Genomic DNA, 22,524 nt, shown 5'->3' with positions numbered 1-22,524 from the left:
AGTTTTTAGATAGACACAACCTGAATAATTAGCTGAACTGCCATTAGTGCCAAAAAAAATGGTAATTTACTAAATATCAGTGCGATATTTGTTCTGAGTGCATGCACTTGTCACAAGATATTTTATTGATATGAGTATATTACACAAAATAACACAAGCATAAAAGAATTCCGTGAATGCTGTAATAGGCTTCCATACTTTTCCTTTGTTACTCTGAAAGCTTTAATTTGTTTGACTTGGAGTTCATTTAGCTAGTGTCATTGTATTTAGAAAATGGCAGAGGCGTCGCTTTTGATACTTATCTTAAGCATTTGTCAAGCCCTCATTAAAATCAGCACCCACACAGCAACACACACAAACTCACACACACAGACACACACCCACAAGGAGAGTCGAGCGTGGCTAATGAGCAGCTGTGTGCTGAATATTAGAAGCTCTGGAAGGCTTCTTGTCTTGTCTTCCTGACATGGCTCAGCATTTGCGGTATTTTCATTGTCAAAGTATTTAATTAAAATTGCAATTAACAATTAATGATGCGACCAGACTAGGCAACGTAACCCAACCAAATCAACCCTCAGGACATAAACATATGCCAAGCATTTTGAGCCTAGCAGCGTTTGTCAAACTGTCGTTGGATTATTGTCGTTATTTATTATTGCTTTTCTGTATTTTGGTCAATTACCAAATTGAATTAAAGTCTTATGATTAGTTGATTTGGGGGATGATCGATGGCATTAGTCATTAATGTAAATAAATAATAATGCGCAACTCACTGAAAAGACGCAACAAATTAATTTGGATTGCAATTATGTATTCGCATTTAAGGAGAACAAAGCTAATTGAATTCGAAAGGACTTATTGAATATTGAAATTAACTTTCTTGCAACTAGCTTTACGACACCTCGCCCCAATTTAGTCTTGTACAATCAGAACCATTGTATTTGCATTAGGCTCAAACCCAAAATGAAAGCCACAGAATTCGGTAATAAGGTTTTCAATTCCAATGTCAAAAAATATCAAAAGTTTGATAGATACCAAATACATTGTAGAGACTTTACAAAAGATTCCGTTTTTAGGGCGTGCCTCACACACACACACACACACACCGTAATGAACTTCGCCCTTGGGGGAAGCAATGCTCGCACATTGAATGCGAGCACGCACAAAAGGTATAAGAATCACACACACACACACACACACACACACATACACACACATACACAAGATGATGAATGCATATTTACCTTTTGGGTTACAACAACAAAAAAAAAAAAAAACAGAAAGAAAGCTACTAAAGCAAATAAAGAGGAAAGTTACCACAAATTGTGGCCACATTTCCTAACCCACAGAGAGGGCACATAGTTGCCACTTGCCTCTGCAGCTGCTTCATGGCTGCTGCATGGGGGTGGATAACAAAGTAGCTGCAGCACGCAGCGCAAACATATATTACGTATACGCAATGTGCAAAACTGAAACTTTGTGCCACACACATACACACACACAGACTGTAAAAGATTGTGCCTTAAAATGTTGCATTTGTGACTGCCACATCGTCTGGTAAATGCGATATAATCAGTTTAAATTGAAAGTATATTACGCGAAGACTTGTTACTGCAATTTTTCACATCCAACTGCGAGTTGTTTTGTGTGCTGAGCCTGTGCAAGTGTCTGGAAATTGTTTGATTTGACAGTAGAAGAAGCTAATCTCAGGATGATAAAATTTATATATGAATGTAATTTCAATCATACACTCAGACAAAATCGCGCTGAATTGTAGAAATACGCAATACTCTTGATGCATATTAGCATCCTATAATTACGAAATTGTATTCCTCAAAAATGGCACATTTTTTTCTTTAATTCAAGAATAGATTTTAAATTTAAGAAGTACATTTCGAAATTTTTATGTGCAAACAAAACTTAGAAACTAGCTTTTTTAATAATTATATTATTATTCCAAACGTTATAAATATTATCTAAATGCACAAAATTCAATTTGAAAAAACTTGCAACATGTTCAAAACGTTATAAATTCAAATAAAATTATTTTAAAATATACTTATATTTTACGGTGATTCAAATTCAATCATTCGTTTTTGAAATGTGTGAACAATGAATTAGAAAAATTATAATAAAATAATAATACTAGAAAATATTTCAGAAAAATAGTAGAAGTGTATTTCTAATTTGATGAATTTTTTTCGTGTAACAAAGAAAACCTTTTTGCTGAGTGTGTTTTGTCCCCTTATTCTTAAATTATTTAAGAGCTCACCAGCTTAGCACATTCAAGGAACAGCTCAATTGAAGTCTTTAAAAATGTTTGGATATTATGGTATCAGAAATTTTGTATCATAATTTAGTGGAAGAAAGAACTCGTTTCTTGTTTGTGTTTGTTGTGTTTTATTTCCAATAATACTGTAAATCATTGAGGCATTTGTGTGACGTGCTCATTTTAGGTGATGTTAAGTAAAATAATTCAAAATATGTTTATACTTCTTGTTGGCAGCAGCAGCAAAGACATTTAATTGATTATGAGTTTGAATTTGGAGCCTTGCGTGGCTTAATATAAATAGCTTATTGTTAGTCTTAATTACATATTGAGCTGCAGCAGCCGACGTTCTTTCTTTGCTCTCTTTGTGCAGCACTCGCTTTCTCTCGAGATAAAGTGAGTTTGCTGATCGGCCGGCGGCTGCAGCTAGTTAGTTGCATAACTCCAGATTATCGATCGTTTTATAGTTATTATCGTTGTGAGAAGTTTTAGCGGTGGCTTCAAACCTTCATTTTCGGCTGATCGATCGGGTTTAGTTAATCTCTTGTTGCTGAAAAGACTAAGCATTTGGCTTCTAGTCTCAAGGCTTAGCAAGTGGCTTCAAACCTTTAAGAAAAGACTAAGCATTAGGCTTCTAGTCTAAATACAGCCAATAAAGTTTATAACGTGGAAATAACTTAGTGTTGTTAATTGGAAAATAAAGCTATCAAAAAGCTGATAGCGCAAACACTTCAATTACACATTACATCGTCATCTGCATCTAGACACGTAACTGTTGCAAGTAAATACAAGTATCCGATGCATACATAATTATATACACATATGTATTATTCAGATTGTTATGCCACTCGCTATGTGCTTTTTGTTCTAAGTTGCAGTTGCACATGCACCCAACTGGAGCATGTGCTTGCACACAAATAAATAAATAAATCTATAAAGCGCTTGTTCAATGCAACATGCAATGGTGCATGTTGTTCAGCTGGCCCCGAGTGCCGTTGCGCATTTCTATTATTTATGGACTGTGTGTTACGTATACCACCTGTTTGCCAGAGTACGATTGCTTTACAAAGCTGCAGGCGATTCAGGCGGACTGTTGAGAATTATGAAATTTATTGATGCTCTTAAAATGTCCCAAACTAAATGCATATAAAAACATACGTTTGGAAATCAGCGAGTCTCGCTTTTGGCTTGCAATTGAATTACAAATGAACAAGAATTTTAAATTTCGTATTTCATACGGAATTTACCACATGCTGTGTCACAAGCTTCCGATTCCTGTTTCCACTGCCAGACCCTGTAAGTGAAATTGAAATAATTGCGTTTGACACGCAAATTGCATGGTATTTGGCTGCCTTTTCAAATTTGCAACTAGCGCAATTGCGATGAGCTGCAAAAGGCTGCGCTTAAGCCAAAAGACATGGGAAATGCATTTACAACTCTTATTGAAATCGATTAAATTCTATTATTAATGGATTAATTTCCGTTTTTTAATTAATTTTGCTTGTAGCTTTAGTTTGTGTTTGAAATTGAAAAAATATATGAAATTGGCTTCACTTCAATAATTAAATCGCATTTTCTTAATAGCTCATAAGCAACAGGCTTAGAGTAAATTGGCCTTCAATTAAGCTGCTTGCCCTCTTCGAGGCAATATGGCCAAAAGTATAGTCCTAATTACTTTCCGAGCAGGCGTCACAGAGCCAGCACTCAACGGGTATTATATTTATAGCCAAGTATTCTATTGTGTTTCAAGGTAATTGGAAAGGAACCCAACGGTCTACCTCGCTCATTCCCACTTCAACATAATTATTGGATTCATCATATCTAACGACTATTGTCGCATTCGCTCATTGGTCCCGCTGTGCGTTTTGATAAGTGAAATGCTTTTAATTAGCGTAGACGCCAACGCCAGCGCCAAAGCCAACACAAATGCTGTTTTTGCTGCTTATCAGTTGTGGCAGTGCCCAGTGTTGCCAAGCTTCAATGGGAAAAAAAATACATAAATTCCTTGGCATGCGGGCCACTTACCCTTGCCCTTGGCCTTGCCCATGTGCTTAACCCTGATTGTTTATGAAAATGTCACCACAATGAGCAAATGGGCTGTTACACTCAGCAAAAAATCGCGTTAAAATGAAAATCACTCTGAAATATAGAACGTTGTTTTTTCTGTTTCGGATATAATGTGTAACTATTCAAAAAGAAATGTTTTCAATTTAAAAAGAATTGAATAATTTCTTAGAAATATTTTCTCTTAGTAAAAAATATATTTCTTACGAAGGATACGTCCAGAACCATTAAGAGAACTTCTTTCTAAAATTCAGAAACATGCAATTTGGTATATCAGAACCTAAGCCAAGTAAGTTCATTCAAATTAAATTAATCTGCGCTTACAAGCTCTCTAAAACGTTTTTGAAATTAAAGAATGCTAATGTTTAATTAAATTAAATTTATATTGCATTTAAGAGTATAATTCTTAATTCAAATGCTTATAGTATTACTTAGTTGGGAGTTCAGGAGTGTTGAATTATGAAAAATTTGTTCAAAGCCTAACTATTTACTTAATTTTGAAATTTAAGGCTACTTAAAATTATAATTTACAATATTAACTGATTGATTTGATTATATGTGAAAAGATAATATCTGTTATAACTTTGTTAGATTAACTTCTCGACGCTTTCCTTTATCTGTTTAGTATTTGGTTTGGTTTGATGGTTTGATTCCAAGTCAGATTTAAATCTTTAATATAAGAAAAAAATAAGTATTTAAGAAAAAAAGCTGTTGTGGGAATTTTGTGGTGGCACAAAAAGTATATCGATTTTCAGGCGGTTTTTCTTTCTGAGTGTATTAATAGCGAATCGTTTGTCGGGCACTTTGACAACCCTAGCAAGTGTCTGATAAGGCAAAACAATAGCAATGAAACATGCAGTGGCAAAGCGAGAATCAAGTTATCAGTGCGCTCGACGACGTTTGACAGAAATTACCTGTATATCAGCTTGTGGCGCTTAGCTAACAAAAAATAACGAACAAAAAAACATAGAAAAGAATGTGCAAAGGAAATCCAAAACGACTAAAGTGAAAGTGAAAGTGTGTGTGTGTGTGCGTGTGTGTTGCATGTTGTGTTGTGTGTGTGTGTGTGCAAATGTTAGCTGGCCATCTTTTGCGACAGCGTGAGCGCGAACATCGTCAATTCAGGCGTCGTTCTGGCCAAGTTGTGGCCAGCGATGAGGCGGTGCTGTGCGTGCTGCTGCGCTATAGTGATAAAGACAAGCAACTGTTTGAGCCAACAGCAACAACAACACCAACAGCAATAACAACAACAATGGGAGCTGGAGCCACTTCCGCTGCTGTCAAGCTGCGGCGTCGCGTGCAACGTCCACAATCAACGGCATTTGAAATGAGCAATGTACGCGTCATCAGCATTGGCTGTTGCAATGAGCCATAGCAGCAACAACAACCATAAAATATACTATATTTATCTATAACTGTTTATAAGCAGAACAAAACAAAACAACAATAGCTAACCCATTATCTATTTGTTATTGCAGAAAAACAAGGAGTTGATGAATGACATTATTACAAACTGCAAATTAAAGAATGGTATGTGACAAGTGAACAACACTTTTAATTGTGCATTTTAAATAAGAAACAGAAACATTCAAATTCTATAATATACAATGAAAATACATTTCCGTAGGCCCTAATTTATAAATGCGTATTTTCATTATTATATTATCAGGATTTGGTCCCGGCGTACAGCCTGCAGCTGCCACATCGCCCACAAAACGCCCACTGAGTCCGGATCACCCGAATCCAGCTCTGCCCATTACAGAGGTAAGCAATTAGTCCTTACAATGTATATCTGTGTGTGTGGGTTTGTGTGTGTGCATGTGTAACTACAATAAATCACAGACGCACAACACACACACACTCGGATATAGCAATTATTAATAAATACAGTGCCAGAACCATAGTTGACATTGAGACAATGTAACTTGTACTTCTTGAAAATGAAGTTAATTTGCTTCTGGCAAAGGCCGACCGGGTGACTGATTGAGTCATTTATCAATGTTGCACACATCCTTTTTGTAGAATAGTTTATACAGAGAAGAAAAAGAAAATTATTTTAATTTACTAGTTCTGGCAAAGCAAACTAAAAGTCTTATTTAAAATGCATTTATTTTATATAATAATATTAAATTGAAACTTTAATTAAGTTCCAATTTTATATTTGTCATAAAAGTATATTAAATTGATTCAAAATTCGGATTAGTAATTAGCTAATAATTTTTTTATATAACACGTATTATAAAACAAAATCTTGTTCATCTTATTACTGAACAAACATATATCTTCAAACCAGTATCTTGTATAAGCATTCCTTGTTAAGTAAACATTGTCTTGTTATGCATTCCTTATGTATTCCCATCTTATTCAATGCCCGACTAAGAATATCGATCCCGGGAATTACCTTTAATAATTAAATCATTTAGTTTCATTTCCAAAGCTGATACTGATTTGAAAATAACAAATGTATTTTGAATATCTACTTTTTATATCCTTATTAAAATAAATTACTTAGTAACAGAAAATATTTGTGAAAAGGGAAAAATACTTTTTAATTTTCAGAACATTTTCTTCTGTATATTTTGAAATAACTTGTTGAAACCAAAAGAGAAACTTTTTAGTTTTCATTTCTTTTCTATGTGCAGTTTATGTTACTAAAGTTGTCTTAAAGTTTTCTTATAATCCTTATATAATCCTTGCAATTTTGTTTTCCAAATGCCAGACGCCGAGTCCTGCTATGAACCGCATGGGCTGGGCGCTGCGAACATTATTGGTGGTCGATAACTCAAGCTGTTTGAAGGATCGTAAGGTGAGTGATGGCGTAATGGCTGGCAACTAACTTTGCGAAAAGCCAACACATATATGATGTATGTAATCAATTGTAACGTCATTTACGGCATTTCTTGGTGCTCAGGTTTCGGGCAAGTTAATACGCAAGTGTGCGCCCGGCACGGAACTGGTCGATTGGCTGGTTAACTTAGCCCCCATTGTGCACACTCGGGCCCAGGCGGCTGGCATGTGGCAGGCGTTGCTCGAGGAAGGCGTTCTGACACATGGTGAGTGTGAAGTACGAAGGGGCTTTTGCGATTTTACGAACATGCCCATTGGCTGTTGCAATTAATGCAGCAATTAACGCGCTCAAGCATTTTAACACATTGTGTCACATTTGTTGCAGTTAACAAGGAGCAGCCGTTCAAGGATAAATGCTTTCTGTATCGATTTCGCTTGGACGAGGAGGGCGGAGCACCCGCCGCGGGCTTACCAGCTGCTGAGGATCTTAGTGCAGCTAATGAGCATATACGTGAGGCATTAAGTGCACTCTTTCAACGTGGTCCAGATGCCACATTGCGCATGATATTGCGCAAGCCGTAAGTCCTTTATTGCTTATACTGCAGCATATTCTGTAAACGATGAATTGGTCTCATGATGGCAAATACCAAAAGTATGCAACATCAATAATGCTTTAAGCCAAAATGGTTATTTTCCTTTGTAACCACAAAACACACAACAAACGTTGTCATGCACAGCAAACACGCACATCAAGTGCGTATGATTGATATTTGCCTGCCTTTGGCCTGCCAATTAGTAACATTGTCGAACTGCAGGGAGAGAGACCACAATTGCTGATATTTGCTTATAATCAAATCTCTACATTTGCCCACATACCACACAAACAGTTCACATGAGCGCACACCCGAGGAATTGGAGCTGGTATTCGAGGAACTTGTGCACATAGCAGCCCTCTCCCATCTATCGACGAGCATCAAACGTGAGCTATCCTCGATAATTGTATTCGAGGCCCATGCCCAGGCAGGCACTATATGTAAGTATATGGAGTATGCATTTTTAAATTAGTTGAATTCGTTAACTGAGGAATTGAAATTGAAAAACTGCACATTAAATAGATATTCGACAAAATTATGATGTTGTATTTTTAACTTAAACGGATTAGTTAAAATAAGATGCAGAAACTTCCCGAATAATAATAGGATTAATTTTAGCTAACTTCTTAAATAGTTTCCGTTTTCTTTTCTTTTTAAAAATGTTGTTTTTGTTTTGTTTCAAATAAAATAACTTTAATCTTAATTGATTGCAGGCAACTGGATGTTGCAATGTAAAATTTTATTTCGCTTATCCTTTTTATAATACTCACTATATCGATGCAACTGCTGTAACCGACTGAGAATATATATATATATATATATATATATATGCTTAAAATACTCTCTGCATGGGTTGATTGAGACAATTCAAGCGGAACTGATTAAAAAAAATATTCTAGAAAAACGCTCTCCGCATTTTAATCAGTTTTTACTGTTTATCCTTTTTGTGATGTTGACTATATAGAAACAGCAGCTGTTATCAACATAGAATATATATATATACATAAAATACCGTCTGCAAGGGCTAATTAAACAATTCAAGTGCAGCTAATTATTGTACAAAATTATGAGAAAAAGCTCTCAGGGTTTTAATCCGTTTTTTCTATTTATACCTTTTATGCGCCCCATTAAATTAATGTCAACAACGCGAACCACAGTATTCAATCAAGGCGACGAGGGCCGCTCCTGGTACATTTTACTCAAAGGGTCTGTCGATGTTGTGATACATGGCAAAGGCACCGTTGCCACACTGAAGACTGGCGATGATTTTGGCAAATTGGCTTTGATTAACGACGCACCCAGGTAAGCAGACGAAACTGTAAACTCTTTGCCCTCTGCCATTCGTGCGAATCCATTTAAATTTGTTTTCCCCTTTTTACAAAGTGCACAACATTTTAAACTGTCAGTCCGCTTACTTAAAAGTTTTTTCAAGATAAAAGTTTTTAGACAGCTAGCAAAGGCAAAGCCAGACCATCAACAATTCGCTGTAAGTCGTTTTCATCTTTCACTCAGTGAGTTGGGCAGCTACTCTTAACTTTATTTCTGCCCAAGTTACAATACAAAATAAAAACATATAGTATACATATTTACAATGGGGCCACAAGCAACACTCTTGCACTTGGCCAAGCATACAATGGGGCCAAAGATTCAACAATTGCGGCCGGGTAATAGCATTAGATACTTGGCTGTTGCTGCTCAAAGATAACAAGAGCAACAGCCACAAGAATATTTGATAACAGCAGCCATTGTGTGGCATTTATAGTCAACAATTGACGATTGAAACAAAATATTTGCAAAAGAGAAAATATGCTAGACATTAGTCAAACATTTTCTGGGAAAAATAGCCACTCATCAGTCAATTGCCATTGCTCAACAGAAACAAGCAAACAGCTTTTAACAAAGTCATATAAATTGGCTTAAAATTGAAATTTTCAAATCCTTTGAAAGTTTTTAAAGTTATTCGTTTGAGCTCAATTGTGCTGTTTTAAAATAAATATACAAAATTCACAAACATATATTATTAATTTCGTTAATGTGTCTACAAAATTGACCTGAGAGATAAAAGATTTACCAGCATTCAATTTTAAATTCAGAATTTACACAACTTCTAAATTAAATATTTTACTTAAACTGAAGTTTTTTAACTCAATGCGAACTCTAAACTAAAGTTATTAGCTCATTTAATATAAAAAAAAAAGACTTTTAAAACTTATGTCCGGCCTTTTGTCTATCATGAATAAATCAATTACATAATCCTTTTACGCTAATAGCAAGCTTAACTTCATACACTGAATTCAATGTTATTTAAAATTCTTTATTTACATTTACACAAAGAATTAAAATGAATAGCCAACAGCAGTGTTGAATATGAAATGCAACCCTAAAGTCGATTTTCAATGACGAAATTTATAAAGAATATTAATTAATATGCTTGGCTTTTATCCAACATGCATCGATTTCCTTTTTTAACAGCTGAAAATGTGTTTTTCATGGGAAATGCGCTAATTGCATTGATGCAAATTTTCAAATTATGTAGGACATGGAAGGGAATTTTAATTTTTAAACAGTTTGCGAGCATGTAATTAAAAGTTTGACACAAGTTCTTCGAGCTTTCCGTTTAATATTCGATTAAAGCACACCTAAAACTTCTTCAAATTGGCAAATAAAGTAAATATACACAAACAAAAAATCTGCTTTCAGAGCTGCTACAATCGTTTTGAAGGAGAACAATTGCCATCTGCTGCGAGTGGACAAGGAGCACTTCAATCGCATCCTGCGTGATGTCGAGGCCAATACACTGAGATTGCAGGAGCACGGCAAAGATGTTTTAGTGCTCGAGCGTGTTGCAAAACAACGAGGACAGCATTCAGCATTCAAGTGAGTGGCAATTGTATATAGCAAATGGACCCATACCCAAGCCAACCAGACGCCATTCATCAATTTTTAATGTGCACCCAACAAATTTTAATTGAAATCGCGAAACGCGGCAAGCGCACCAATTTGATGGCACTTTTATCACTTAGTTGAACGTGACTGAATTACCATTCACTATTACATATTATTATATACCATTAAAACAGATATACCGTGATGTCGGGCACACCGAACAAAATGCTCGAACATTTGCTTGAGACGCGCCTGGGACAGACGGTCAGCGGCATGGATCCATTCCTCGATGATTTTCTGCTCACGCATATCGTATTTATGCCCGTGGTGCAGCTCGTCGATGAATTGGCCAACTAATATCCTTTTTACAAAACAAACTAAATTCTTAACACTATTGAAAAACACACATAAATATATTTTTGCGGATAGACGCTCAGTTTAGATAAGATTAGATCAGGAGACTCTTACCTATTGTATGCTTAATAGTGGAGTTTAGACAAATCCTTCAAATATCCTATGTGAAACAGTTACCATAAGTTCCAGTTTTTTCCATATCCTACATTCTTCTATCTATCCTCTTACATTCAGAAAAAAATCGCCATGAAATTTGGAAAATCGGTTTAAAAATTCTTAAATAGTTTATAAATTTAAATTGAAAAAAAAAACATTTTTTGGAGGAACTTCTCTCTGATTCTAAATTATGGAATATATTTTTCAGGGCTCTGCATTTCTACTTTTTATTTTATCATATATTTAAAAATTATTCAGATAATAACAAATATACCTTAATACTTTTAAGTTCGATTTTAGAGCGATTTTCTAAATTTCAGCACGGTTATTTGATTTGAGTGTAACAGAATCTTTACGATTTTGGAATACAGAAAAGACTTTTAAAAGTTTCGTAATTTTGAGAATTTTGGCGAAAAAAAAAGCTAAATCTCTGAGGGATATGGGAAACAGATATTAGTAAACACTGCTCAGATAACCTTCATTATTATTATACCCTTTTTGTCAATTTGCGACTGCTCTAGGATTATTTCAATACTTTTCCATCAGAAATCGCTTTCATTTTCCAAACAGTTAAATAGCAAACTTGCATAAATAGCTCGCATCTACTGCAAGAGACTGCTGATGAGGCATTTGTGATGTTGTTCTCAATAGAAACTTTATGATTTGATTTACCACCAAGTTCAAACAAATAATATTATACACGATATAATTGAATTTCTCGAGTCACGTTTTGTTTATGCTGGCCACGCGCCAGCGTTTACCAGGATCTTCAAACTCGGTCAGCAAGTCGACGTTAAAGAGCTTTTCGCTACCAAATGCTCCACTTTGAACGCAACACTTTAAAAATACAAACACTCTGCCCCACACTCCACACCCCATTCCAACCCCGGCCCCGTCCCCACCCATTGCCACCGCAGTCTATTAAGCGCTTGGCTGAAAACCAACTGACACAGGAGTCACGTTCTTTCCTGGGGTGGATAGTAGATGAGGCGGCGGAAGGATGAGGACGGGGGGAGGTCAACAAACATATCCACAACGACAGCTTAAGTGTTGGCAGCATGCAAACCACATACACACGCACCACACACACACACACACAGACGAAAACACACACGGGCACACATACACACCCAAAGCCCAAGCATGAAGTCAGGCTCGTGACTGAAAAATGTCAAGTGAAAACCAAACACAAGAATGGAGAATTATTTCTTTGCCACTGCTAAAGACTTAATGCTCTAACAAACATATCCAAAATCGTATAAGAGTAAATTTCGCTTGACTTCTACCACAACTTCACATCCAATCCTTGACCTTGATTGCATAATAAGTCGTGCTCCAATACATACAAAACTTTTCCGTTTCCGTATTTGACAAAAGTTTTACCTTTTCGTTGTTGAGCGGACTACAATACGCTCAATCCAATTAAAATCCTAAAACTAAAACTGCTATTGCTAATTGATGTTTTTCCATTTTCAAAATGGTAAGCATTTCCGCTGTCGCAAATTGGAGCACCCAGAAGTCTGGCTTTAAAGCTTTCGAAAATTGTAACATGCCTGAATAAATAAAAACGGGCAGAATTATACATAGCTACTACCCTGTAGATATTTATCAAGAATATATACAACTTATAGGTATATAAGATATCGATGTGCGTGTGTGTTGAGTTATTCATACAAAGCTGAAAAGCCTCTTCGTGTACATGTGAAAGCTCAAGCAAAAGCTTGAACAAATCTGAATATGGTTTAGGGTATTTTACCTTAATGCGTTGCAAAATTGGTCAGTATTAAGGAAACTAACGAAGTGATACACTTCCTTTTGGAGCAAAGCAACTGTTAACGTTAAAGAGACAACAGCCGCAACCTAGTTGAAAATGACCTATACACACACACACACACACACACACACGCCCACAGAGAGAGAAACACACGCATGTACACACACAACAATAACAGAGTCCTTGGATATTGGGTCAACAATTTGGTAATGTGTATGTAGTGCAGCAGCTGTTGAGGGGGGGTTCAATGATGCTTGAAACTAATCTCCAATCTGCATTGGAATACGTGATGTGCTTAAGGAGAACCCACTTTCTGACCCAACCCACCACATTCAGTTATTGTGCGTGTGCGTGCCAAAGCAACAGATTTGCAGGATACGCAAAATTCGAGTAGTCTGTGTTGTCCTTTATGTTCAGAGATTTGGTTACCTTAACCGCTGTGTACCTTCCATTGTGATGCGCATGATGAGGCCCAAACGCCCGAGGATCGGGAGTACATCATCAACTTTAAGAAGCGTGTCATCCAATTCATGCAAAAATGGGTTATGGCCGTGCGACACGCCGCCTTCGAGGAGCCAAGCGTATGCGATTTTATCGAAGATCTAGCGGCCGAGGTGGAAGCCGATCCCGATCTAAATGAGGAGACGAGCATCATACACAATGTGCTAACGCAGATGGCCAGATATCAGGAGGATCGCAATCAGAATGCCGGCCAAAAGTGGAAGCTGCCCACAAATGGCCAACCAATTTGCCTATTTAGCGGCAATGCGACGCCATCAAAAACAGTCATCCGGCCGGACGATGACAGTGAGTTGAAATTCAAACTGCAAATGCAGCTGATTGCTTAATGGGCGCACTTCATCACATCATCCCCTTGTCCCAATTTGCAGTCATTTTCCGTGTATACTGTGCGGACCACACCTATTGCACCCTGCGCTTTCCCATGCACACCACAGCGGAACTAATCAAGGCGTGTGCCGCCGACAAGCTCCAATTGAACCGTGGACCCGATGACCTTTGCCTCGTCGAAGTTAAGTCCAATGGTGAACGGTCCGTATTCAAAGATAATGATGTTAGCATACCGACGGGTCTAACGCTCAATGGCCGCTTGTTTGTCTCCGTCAAGGATCATCTAGATGCTTTGGTAAGTCAACACAGAGTCCCCCCACAATCCGCACCTTCTCCTCTGTTGCCTAACACTTTTGTATTATTTTCGACACAGACACAGTTGCCGGAGCAGGAGTGCGCCATAGATGGAGTTGACATCGATTTGGAACTCTTGAGCACCAAAGAGCTGGCCTATCACATCACAATATTTGAATGGGATTTGTTCTGGGCGGTGCATGAGTACGAGCTGCTCTATCACACCTTTGGCAGGCATCATTTTGGCAAGGTACACTTAAAGAAAAAGCTATTTGTTATACATATGCAAATTGAGTTTGCGCTATCATCAAAATACTTAAAACTTTGTCTAAGGAATTTATTCATGCTCTGTAGTAGTATTCGGTAGCTGAGCCAGGCATCATTTTGGAAAGAACAAATTGAGATACTTAAAATGTTGTCTAGGGTAAGGATGTTTCAATCTATGGAAAGATAGCTTATATTAATTGATTCAGAATGAGATAAATATTTTATCCATATCCAGACTTCATAAGAAAACTGTAATGTACTTGTCCGATCGAAAGTGTAAAATATTATAAATATAAATGAATTAAAAAATGATCTACCAAAAAACTAATTTTTAATTGTAAAACTGATCGGAAACCATAAAGTTTTTGATAGTGTGGAAAATCATTAGTGTAATGACAAACATTTATTTTAAAGCAGTTGAAAGAAAGTACTCATCAATTTTTGACAAGTGTAAGTTAGGCACATTTTGAGGCACATAGCCAAAGCCTGCCTCGTTGCATTGTTTGGCAGAAGTTTGAATGCCAAATCGACTAATTAGGCTGAAAGTGCAGGCAAAGACCTTTACACCCGGGCCGGGAGGCGATCGGTGGTGTTCTTCCTAGCCGGCAAAAAGTTTTGCCGTCAACCATTTACAAGTTTAGCATTTGTCATGTAGCTGCAAATTGAGTTTTGGCACGAGTTGTCTGCCAGAAATTGTTAAGGCAATTAAAGCTTGCCAAGATGTGTTGGCCAAGTTTCGTACTAATGCCAACTCTCTCCACAGATTACGGCCAATTTGGATGTGTTTCTGCGGCGCTTCAACGAGGTGCAATACTGGATTGTTGCCGAGCTCGTCTCCACGCCGAGCCTCAGCAAACGAGTGGGTTTAGTGCGTAAATTCATCAAGCTGGCCGCTTAGTAAGTGTTACAAATACAATAATTCTCTGAACTCTATATGAAAAATGACAAATCAATATTTTCAATGCACAGCTGCAAAGAGTATCAGAACCTGAATGCGTTTTTTGCAATTGTGATGGGCCTGTCGAATATGGCCGTATCGCGGATGCATCAGACCTGGGAGAAGATACCATCGAAATTTCGGAAAATCTTTCAAGAGTTCGAGGCACTCATCGATCCCAGTCGCAATCATCGCGCTTATCGTGTTTTCGTGGGCAAGCTGCAGCCGCCGCTGATTCCCTTCATGCCGCTCCTGCTCAAGGACATGACCTTTGCCCATGAGGGCAACAAGACGAGCCTCGACGGACTGGTCAACTTTGAGAAAATGCACATGATGGCCCAAACAATGCGCACCATTCGCTTCTGTCGCTCGCGAAACTTGGGTAAGTTTCATAACAACATTATCCAGGGTGCAAAGTACATAAATTCTTATATACATTCTGATTTGACATGAATTTTTATTGTTCCATATAGCTAGATTTCTTATATGACCCCTCTTTAATACACTTTAAAAGGCTTAACATTTGTTGTCTGTGGATACGTGTTAATTGTTATTATAGCCTGAGGCTTCAATGAGACACAAATTCTGCTTTTATTTCTTTTTTCCAAGCAGTGAATTTGTGATGAATAATATATTTACACTCTTAACAAACTATTATATACATTTACTTAAATTTTGGACATGTAGAGTTCCTAATTGGCAAGAATTGCTTTTTAATACTCAAAACTCAGAAGTTTATCTAAGCTGAATGGAAATTGAACCCGAATTCATTTGCTTACTTCTCAAAGTTAATTAAACTTTTAAAATATTTGAAATATTAAGTTCGAATTCAGTTGACTACTCCTCTAATTTAACTACACATTTTAAATTAATGAAGTAACATTTTTTTTGCATTCGTATATTTTGGGTTCTTATCAACAACCATATCGATATTTCAAATACCCGAAACTGCTGCTCTTTCTAAACTATTTATATATTTTACCTATAAGTTTTAAGTAAATTAAAATTATTTTTTACCTTTTGTACTTTTCAGTGTCGACTAAAATTAGTTGACATGAAATGAATAAATAAAAAATACAGAAATAAATAAAACTATTCATTATTTTCAGGTCTGGAGCCACCGTCACCAAAGAGCGAGGGGGAAGTTCGCTCGTACATCAGCTGTTTTCGTGTGATTGACAATCAGCGGGTTTTGACCGCCATGTCACAGAAGGTGGAACCGACCCGGAAGCTAAATTAAATTAAACTAAATGAAACAACCAACAAGTCGTCGTATAGTCCCTTATAATTAGCTCGTATTTAGTGTCTATAACGCGTATTTAATGGGCTTAAAAAAAGAAGACCCATAAAAACCGTAATCAACTGCAGAGTTATGAGCTTAGCTGAGTTGTTTTTAGCTGCCCCTTTAGCGACCAACCAGTGCATTCTGAACTAAGCGCCGAAACCACAAAAACTAATCAGCTAACTTTATTCATATTAGCCAGAATCAAAGTAAAGTTTATGTAAGCTTGGCAAAGATACATAAATATGTTACAACATCAAAAACAACTATCTCAATTTTCCAAAATGAACTGAAACAAAAAACAAAAAAAAAAAAAACAGAAAACTTTTTGCTTTAAATAACATTTGGCTTTGGGTAGGACATGGGAGTAACGAAATTCCCAAGCCCAACGAGCGTTACAAATAAAACAAACAAACAAACAAATGGGCGTGTGTGATACTAAACATTTAGAGAAAGCAACAACAACAACAACAACCAAAACAAAAACAATGTTCTAAACCTATTTCCTACAACTTTACTAAACAATAACGAACAATAACAAAACAAAAAAAAAAAAAAAACGAAAGAATAAAAATGTTATACGAATATCCATTTAAAATTCATGGCTATGCACATTGTCCAATCGAGAGGGATAATATAAAAGTGGAGTCTATTTTTTTAATCAAAAATACAAATCATACGAATATTTGGCATGTCATAAGAGTAAGCGACTTACCTGTATAATCAAATCTAGTTGAAGCTAGTTAATAATAATATATAATATATATATATAAGTTTTATAGTCGTAAGACATTTATTTAAATTTTTCTTTCTCTTTTTGTTTACACATGTATGTTTTATCTATACAAGATTCATTAATAAAATACAACCACACATACATTTATAGTCAGTTATTTTCTGTTGTTTTATTTTGTATAAAAAACACATATAATTTTTCTTGAGTTGAATAAATAATACAACAAAAATATGCTAAGTAAAGGCATAAAAAACAAAAACACTGGAGAGGGACCTTATTAGTTGTAGTATATGTACAAAAGAAAATGGCTTCATTCAAGATGTACTTATTTAATAGGAATTACTTTAAACCGAGAACCCAAAGAAAGTTCTTAAGGCAAGTGTGACTTTTATGGGGCCTATCTACTAAATTTCGTGTCTTTTATCTCAAAGTTCTAAACTCCTATGCAGGTCTTATAAAAGGCAACACTTGATATATATATATTATGTATGTATATGGAAAATTAGTAAACCAAAGTAGTTAACATATATTTATAGACATTGTAGTATCGAAAGAAACCAACTCCTCTCCCACGAAGGTCTCTCAAACAACGACTTACCACTTAGACAAGAACCGCTACGTAGGCAACTATACCCTACCAGACCATACAACGTAGTTTATATATATATATATATATATTTATATATATATATTTATTCAATTATCTATATTTCTGCACTATCTATTATAATTCTCGTATTTCCAACACAATCAATCAATGCACAATAACCCACAAAAGATACGAGTTCAGAGGTTTCTCCCAAAACAGTTGTACGAATTTTTAATGCAATTTTTATATAACTGCGAATTTGAAACGATTGTTTTTAGTTTATTAGGTATATAATCAAATTTATTTTGAATTACAACAAAACAAAACGAAAAGCAAAAACAAACACCAATTTAAAGAGAACTTAAGAGATTTCAAGCCTTTAATTACTTTATCTACCAAACGAAATGGGGAATTTCTGTCAGAATCGTCCATTAAGAATTGCTAATTAACAATATTATATAATCTGTACAAAAACAATTTTCCGATATGTAAACTCATCTAAATATGTAGAATACATGTTTATTTAGATGTAGACCAAAACGTTGTCTAAATGACACCATATATGCTTACCCATAAACTTAGATCTATCTAGTTTAAGAAACGTTTTCAAAACTTTTTGTGTCAAATATTAAGATATACAGCTATAATTATATACATATATTTTGTAGCCTTTCTATGTTAGGACAAAATAAAGTAATTACTAATCTTTATATATATATATATAATACTAACAAACGAAAGAAGAAAATTTCAAATTTTGAATTGTGATTCGATTTGACAATCCTAAAAGAATTTCTACAATTTTTGTTTACATTTATACAAAAGTTTTGTTTTCCAACTTTCTTTTTAGCACTTTGCATAAATTTGTATGAATCAGGTAAAGAGATCCAAGCTATATCTAAACCTACATAAATACCTCCGCTTAAACAATGCAGGCACTCTACATTCAAACATCATGTTTGTTTACCAATTTAAGTGAAGAACCAGTGAAAATTGCAGTAAATGTTCAAACCATCTAACTAAATGTTCAAATCAATGTTTACATGTCTAACGAATACAATCTTGACAATTTTACTCAATCGTATGTATTTATGTATGTGTGAAGCATACCTTTAACATAATTAATTAAATAGACTAGTTTTAGTGCTCATCGGAGCTCACAGTAAGAATACAACACCAATAACAAACATTAATAAAATAGACTAGACTTAAAAATAATATTTAAAAAAATGCTTATCAAAGCTCACCGTACGAATAAAACACCAACAAACAATATTATGAAAATAGACTAGATTTAATAGAAAGAAAACCAAAATGCTCATCGGGGCTCACAGTAAGGATACAACACCAACAAAGAACAAGTAGACGGCCAAAACAACAGGCAACATTAAAGATAAAACGAAATACAAATATCTTAAACAAATAACATATAAATACATACATATATATTTAAATGCATATTTGTCAAATACAAGGAGCAGCTCTTTTAACCGTTTATAGTGATTAACAAAATCAAATAAATTTATGCAAAGCTACAAATATTTCAACAATAACCTTTAAATGTTACAAGCAACCTAAGCATATGGACACCATATAACTTTCAATGTCTAACATTTTGAACTTTAACAAATAATCAAATAAAAATTTTATGTGTTAGCAAAAAAAAAAAAAACAAAGAAAATTAAATTCAAGTTTAATTATTTTAGCGCTTCAAAAAGCTCGTGAGCGAAAGCTTTCGTATGGGAAAAGCCACAACTCAGCTGTGATTTCATCGCATGACTCACGAAACATGTGGGCTAACTAAAGGTGTGCTTCAAAATACCCTGTGCTGAACTTATTGTTTTTAATGCATTTCAAATGCAGGAATATATAAATAAAAAACATATCTAAAATTAAATAAATAAAGTAAACAAACAACCGATGAACAGAAAAGCAACAGAATCCAGGTGATCAACACACCCATATAAAGATAATCGTGCTTACAGGGTATGTAAAGAGATGCAGTCAAGTTTGACTGAAGAAAGAACGACGCGCCAGTTGCTCATCAAAGCTTGAATGTGCTGGATTTGAGTCGGAAAAGAAGGAAGTGCAAATTTATAGCCAATTATCAACGAAATGGCAAAACTAGCGCCTAAAATAAAGTTAAACAATGGCAGAGAGATGCCCATAATGGGCCTGGGCACCTGGCGATCATTCGAATCGGAGGCGTATCAGGCGACACGTAACGCTATCGACATCGGCTACAGGCACATCGACACGGCCTTCGTCTACGAGAACGAAAACGAAGTGGGTCGAGCAATAAGGGAGAAGATCGCCGAGGGGACGATTAAACGTGAGGAGATATTTGTGACGACCAAATTAGGTGGCATTCACCATGATCCGGAGGTTGTGGAGCGTGCCTTTCGCCTCAGTCTGAACAACCTGGGTCTGGACTACATTGATTTATATCTTATGCATATGCCAATTGGGCAGAAATTCCACGATGACAGCAATGTTCATGGCACCTTGGAGCTGACCGATGTGGATTATTTGGATACGTGGCGTGAAATGGAGAAACTGGTTGATTTAGGTCTCACGCGCAGCATTGGCCTGTCCAACTTCAATGCGTCGCAAACGGAGCGAGTGCTGCAGCACTGTCGGATAAAGCCCGTCGTCAACCAGGTCGAGTGTCATCCGGCATTTCAGCAGAAGCAGCTGCGTGCCCATGCAAAGGAGCATGGGATTGTGATCTGCGCCTATTGTCCTCTGGCGCGTCCGCAGCCCGCGCGCAACTGGCCACCCTTTTTGTATGATGAGTGTGCGCAGCAGTTGGCCAAAAAATATGGTCACACTGCGGCGCAGATCTGCCTGCGATATCTCATACAGATTGGCGTTGTGCCGCTGCCAAAGTCATCGAATAAATCGCGCCTTGCCGAAAATTTCAATTGTTTCGATTTCGAACTGGCACCAGACGATCTGCTGAAAATGGAGACATATCACAAGGGTGTGCGCACGGTTCCATTCAGTGGCATGGCCCGGCACAAGTACTATCCATTCAACGACGAGTTCTAGTTTTACTAATTCAATAAGCTCTGATTGTTTATGTATTTCAATAAACATAACAAACACATAAATAAATACAGAGTTGCTTATTAATAAGCTTATAAACGGGGTCGTTTGATAAGCAATTCTTATCTAGTGCAAATGGAATATCTTACGTAAACCTACTAGCTAATCAAGTAATACTTCTTTTCCTTAGAGATATTCGCGACGCATCAGATTCATGTCTGCTAAGTGGTGCATTTTTGTCGCCTGGGATTTGTAGGTTCTGTCTTATCTGTTGAGTGATTCGCACTTGATTGCGAGTGGAACCTTGACCTTGATTGCAAACAGCAGTATTAATAAAGCCTAATGTTTGCCCTTCAGAATGTTTGTTGTTTTTCTTATTTGCTCAACAATTATTTAAGTAGACTGTTCAGTTATTATTTGCTCAGGGTATCAACCAGTTAGTCTGTCGCCTTATGACTTTTTGGTATTTAAATACTAAATACTTTTTAAGGTGACCATTTGCTATTCCGCTAAATTCTTAAATATGTACACACTTGTGCAGAGAACAGCTGTTCTGTTTATTTAGCCTTTCACTTTGGACGCTTGTTAAAAGTTCCTTAAAGTTATGTCAGTTATACTGAGAAGCAATCTGCGCGCAAACTGGCTCCTAAAGGTACCAAGCTGATTATCTCTCATTATCGTATGATTAAAACGTATACCAATATTTTGTATACAGCATGTTTGCTATAGCTCCAGCGCCAAATCAAGCGGCGACGCTGCCAAAACGATACCCAAAAATCTACTCGAGGATAAGCAAACGGCTAATTTGCAAAAGGAAAACGGAGCCATTTTCGACAAGCGACCATTCAAACTGCATCTGGATAAAGGTGAGTGTTGCACTCCAGCCGGGTGGAAATGCACAAACAAGCAAAATGTTTACATAATCGACAAAACACATGTTGCAACTTCCACAGATAAAACGTACAGCTGGTGCCTGTGCGGCAAATCCAAATCGCAGCCGCTCTGCGATGGTACGCATAAAAATGAATTTCTCAAGATTAAGCTGAGGTAAACAGCTGCCCATAAAACATATAGAATATGTCTGAATATATCAGCTAATTATCTATATAATTACAGGCCCATACGCTTCAAGGTGGAGCAGACTGGCGACTATTGGCTGTGCAATTGCAAGCAGACGAGGCATCGACCCTTCTGCGATGGCACCCACAAGCAGCCCCAGATCCAGTCAGCCGTTAAATAACTCAGCATAGCTTTAAGGTTGCATGCAACGAACGCATTTGTAGCATATTGATGGGATGAAATGAGAGGAGAAATGCACGAGAACAATTTTGAATCAAGCAACACTTGTTTTATTTTCTAGATTATAGAACGTTATTTATACACACATAAATAAATGCCTTTGCAGCCCAATAAACATGTATATTAAGTGATATATATATATATATATATGCATGTTATGTATAATATTTGTAAATATATATATATATATGTTCATGTTCATGTGTATGTTTGTTCAAGCTCAACAAAATATTTACAGCGTTTAGTGCTCATAGAAAATGAAAATAGTTATCCAGACAGATGCATAGAAATTAACCCGAAGAGAAAAACTTATAAAACACAAGCAAATTGTACACAATTG

The 22,524-nt window shown here is 36.2% G+C and overlaps 3 protein-coding genes across 5 annotated transcripts in view; all 3 read left to right on the top strand.

Moving 5' to 3' along the window:
• The window catches only part of LOC6559823 (rap guanine nucleotide exchange factor 4), a 58,176-nt gene extending 40,917 nt beyond the window's left edge, over positions 1-17,259 (top strand). For 2 of the 3 annotated variants that reach the window (XM_032735575.2, XM_032735576.2), the window contains 15 exons: positions 5,812-5,863; positions 6,003-6,097; positions 7,053-7,139; positions 7,245-7,386; positions 7,506-7,698; positions 8,008-8,153; positions 8,871-9,015; positions 10,414-10,590; positions 10,794-10,955; positions 13,329-13,690; positions 13,774-14,027; positions 14,106-14,276; positions 15,057-15,190; positions 15,263-15,612; positions 16,340-17,259. In XM_032735575.2, coding sequence (XP_032591466.1) covers positions 5,812-5,863; positions 6,003-6,097; positions 7,053-7,139; positions 7,245-7,386; positions 7,506-7,698; positions 8,008-8,153; positions 8,871-9,015; positions 10,414-10,590; positions 10,794-10,955; positions 13,329-13,690; positions 13,774-14,027; positions 14,106-14,276; positions 15,057-15,190; positions 15,263-15,612; positions 16,340-16,470 — 2,601 coding nt within the window. In that variant the 3' untranslated portion in view covers positions 16,471-17,259. Of the gene's footprint in view, positions 1-5,216; positions 5,670-5,811; positions 5,864-6,002; positions 6,098-7,052; positions 7,140-7,244; positions 7,387-7,505; positions 7,699-8,007; positions 8,154-8,870; positions 9,016-10,413; positions 10,591-10,793; positions 10,956-13,328; positions 13,691-13,773; positions 14,028-14,105; positions 14,277-15,056; positions 15,191-15,262; positions 15,613-16,339 lie in introns of those variants that run through there. The other variant, XM_001987105.3, reaches the window with a different exon arrangement.
• Positions 17,260-19,627: 2,368 nt separating this feature from the next.
• LOC6559822 (aldo-keto reductase family 1 member B1) lies at positions 19,628-20,954 on the top strand. Its single transcript, XM_001987104.3, has one exon. It carries the CDS (start codon positions 19,953-19,955, stop codon positions 20,886-20,888), a length of 936 nt encoding a protein of 311 aa, XP_001987140.1. The 5' UTR covers positions 19,628-19,952; the 3' UTR covers positions 20,889-20,954.
• A 467-nt stretch (positions 20,955-21,421) lies between these two features.
• Positions 21,422-22,222, top strand: LOC6559992 (CDGSH iron-sulfur domain-containing protein 3, mitochondrial). Its single transcript, XM_001987103.3, has 4 exons — positions 21,422-21,537; positions 21,601-21,751; positions 21,839-21,932; positions 22,002-22,222. Exons 1-4 carry the CDS (start codon positions 21,490-21,492, stop codon positions 22,123-22,125), a joined length of 417 nt encoding a protein of 138 aa, XP_001987139.1. The 5' UTR covers positions 21,422-21,489; the 3' UTR covers positions 22,126-22,222.
• Positions 22,223-22,524: the final 302 nt, after the last annotated feature.

This window comes from Drosophila grimshawi, unplaced genomic scaffold (genome assembly GCF_018153295.1).
Source record: "Drosophila grimshawi isolate 15287-2541.00 unplaced genomic scaffold, ASM1815329v1 contig_1369, whole genome shotgun sequence".
In the NCBI taxonomy this organism is placed as follows: domain Eukaryota; kingdom Metazoa; phylum Arthropoda; class Insecta; order Diptera; family Drosophilidae; genus Drosophila; species Drosophila grimshawi.
The sequence above is the reverse complement of the archived record's forward strand: the minus strand, read 5'-3'. Positions and strand labels throughout refer to the sequence as shown.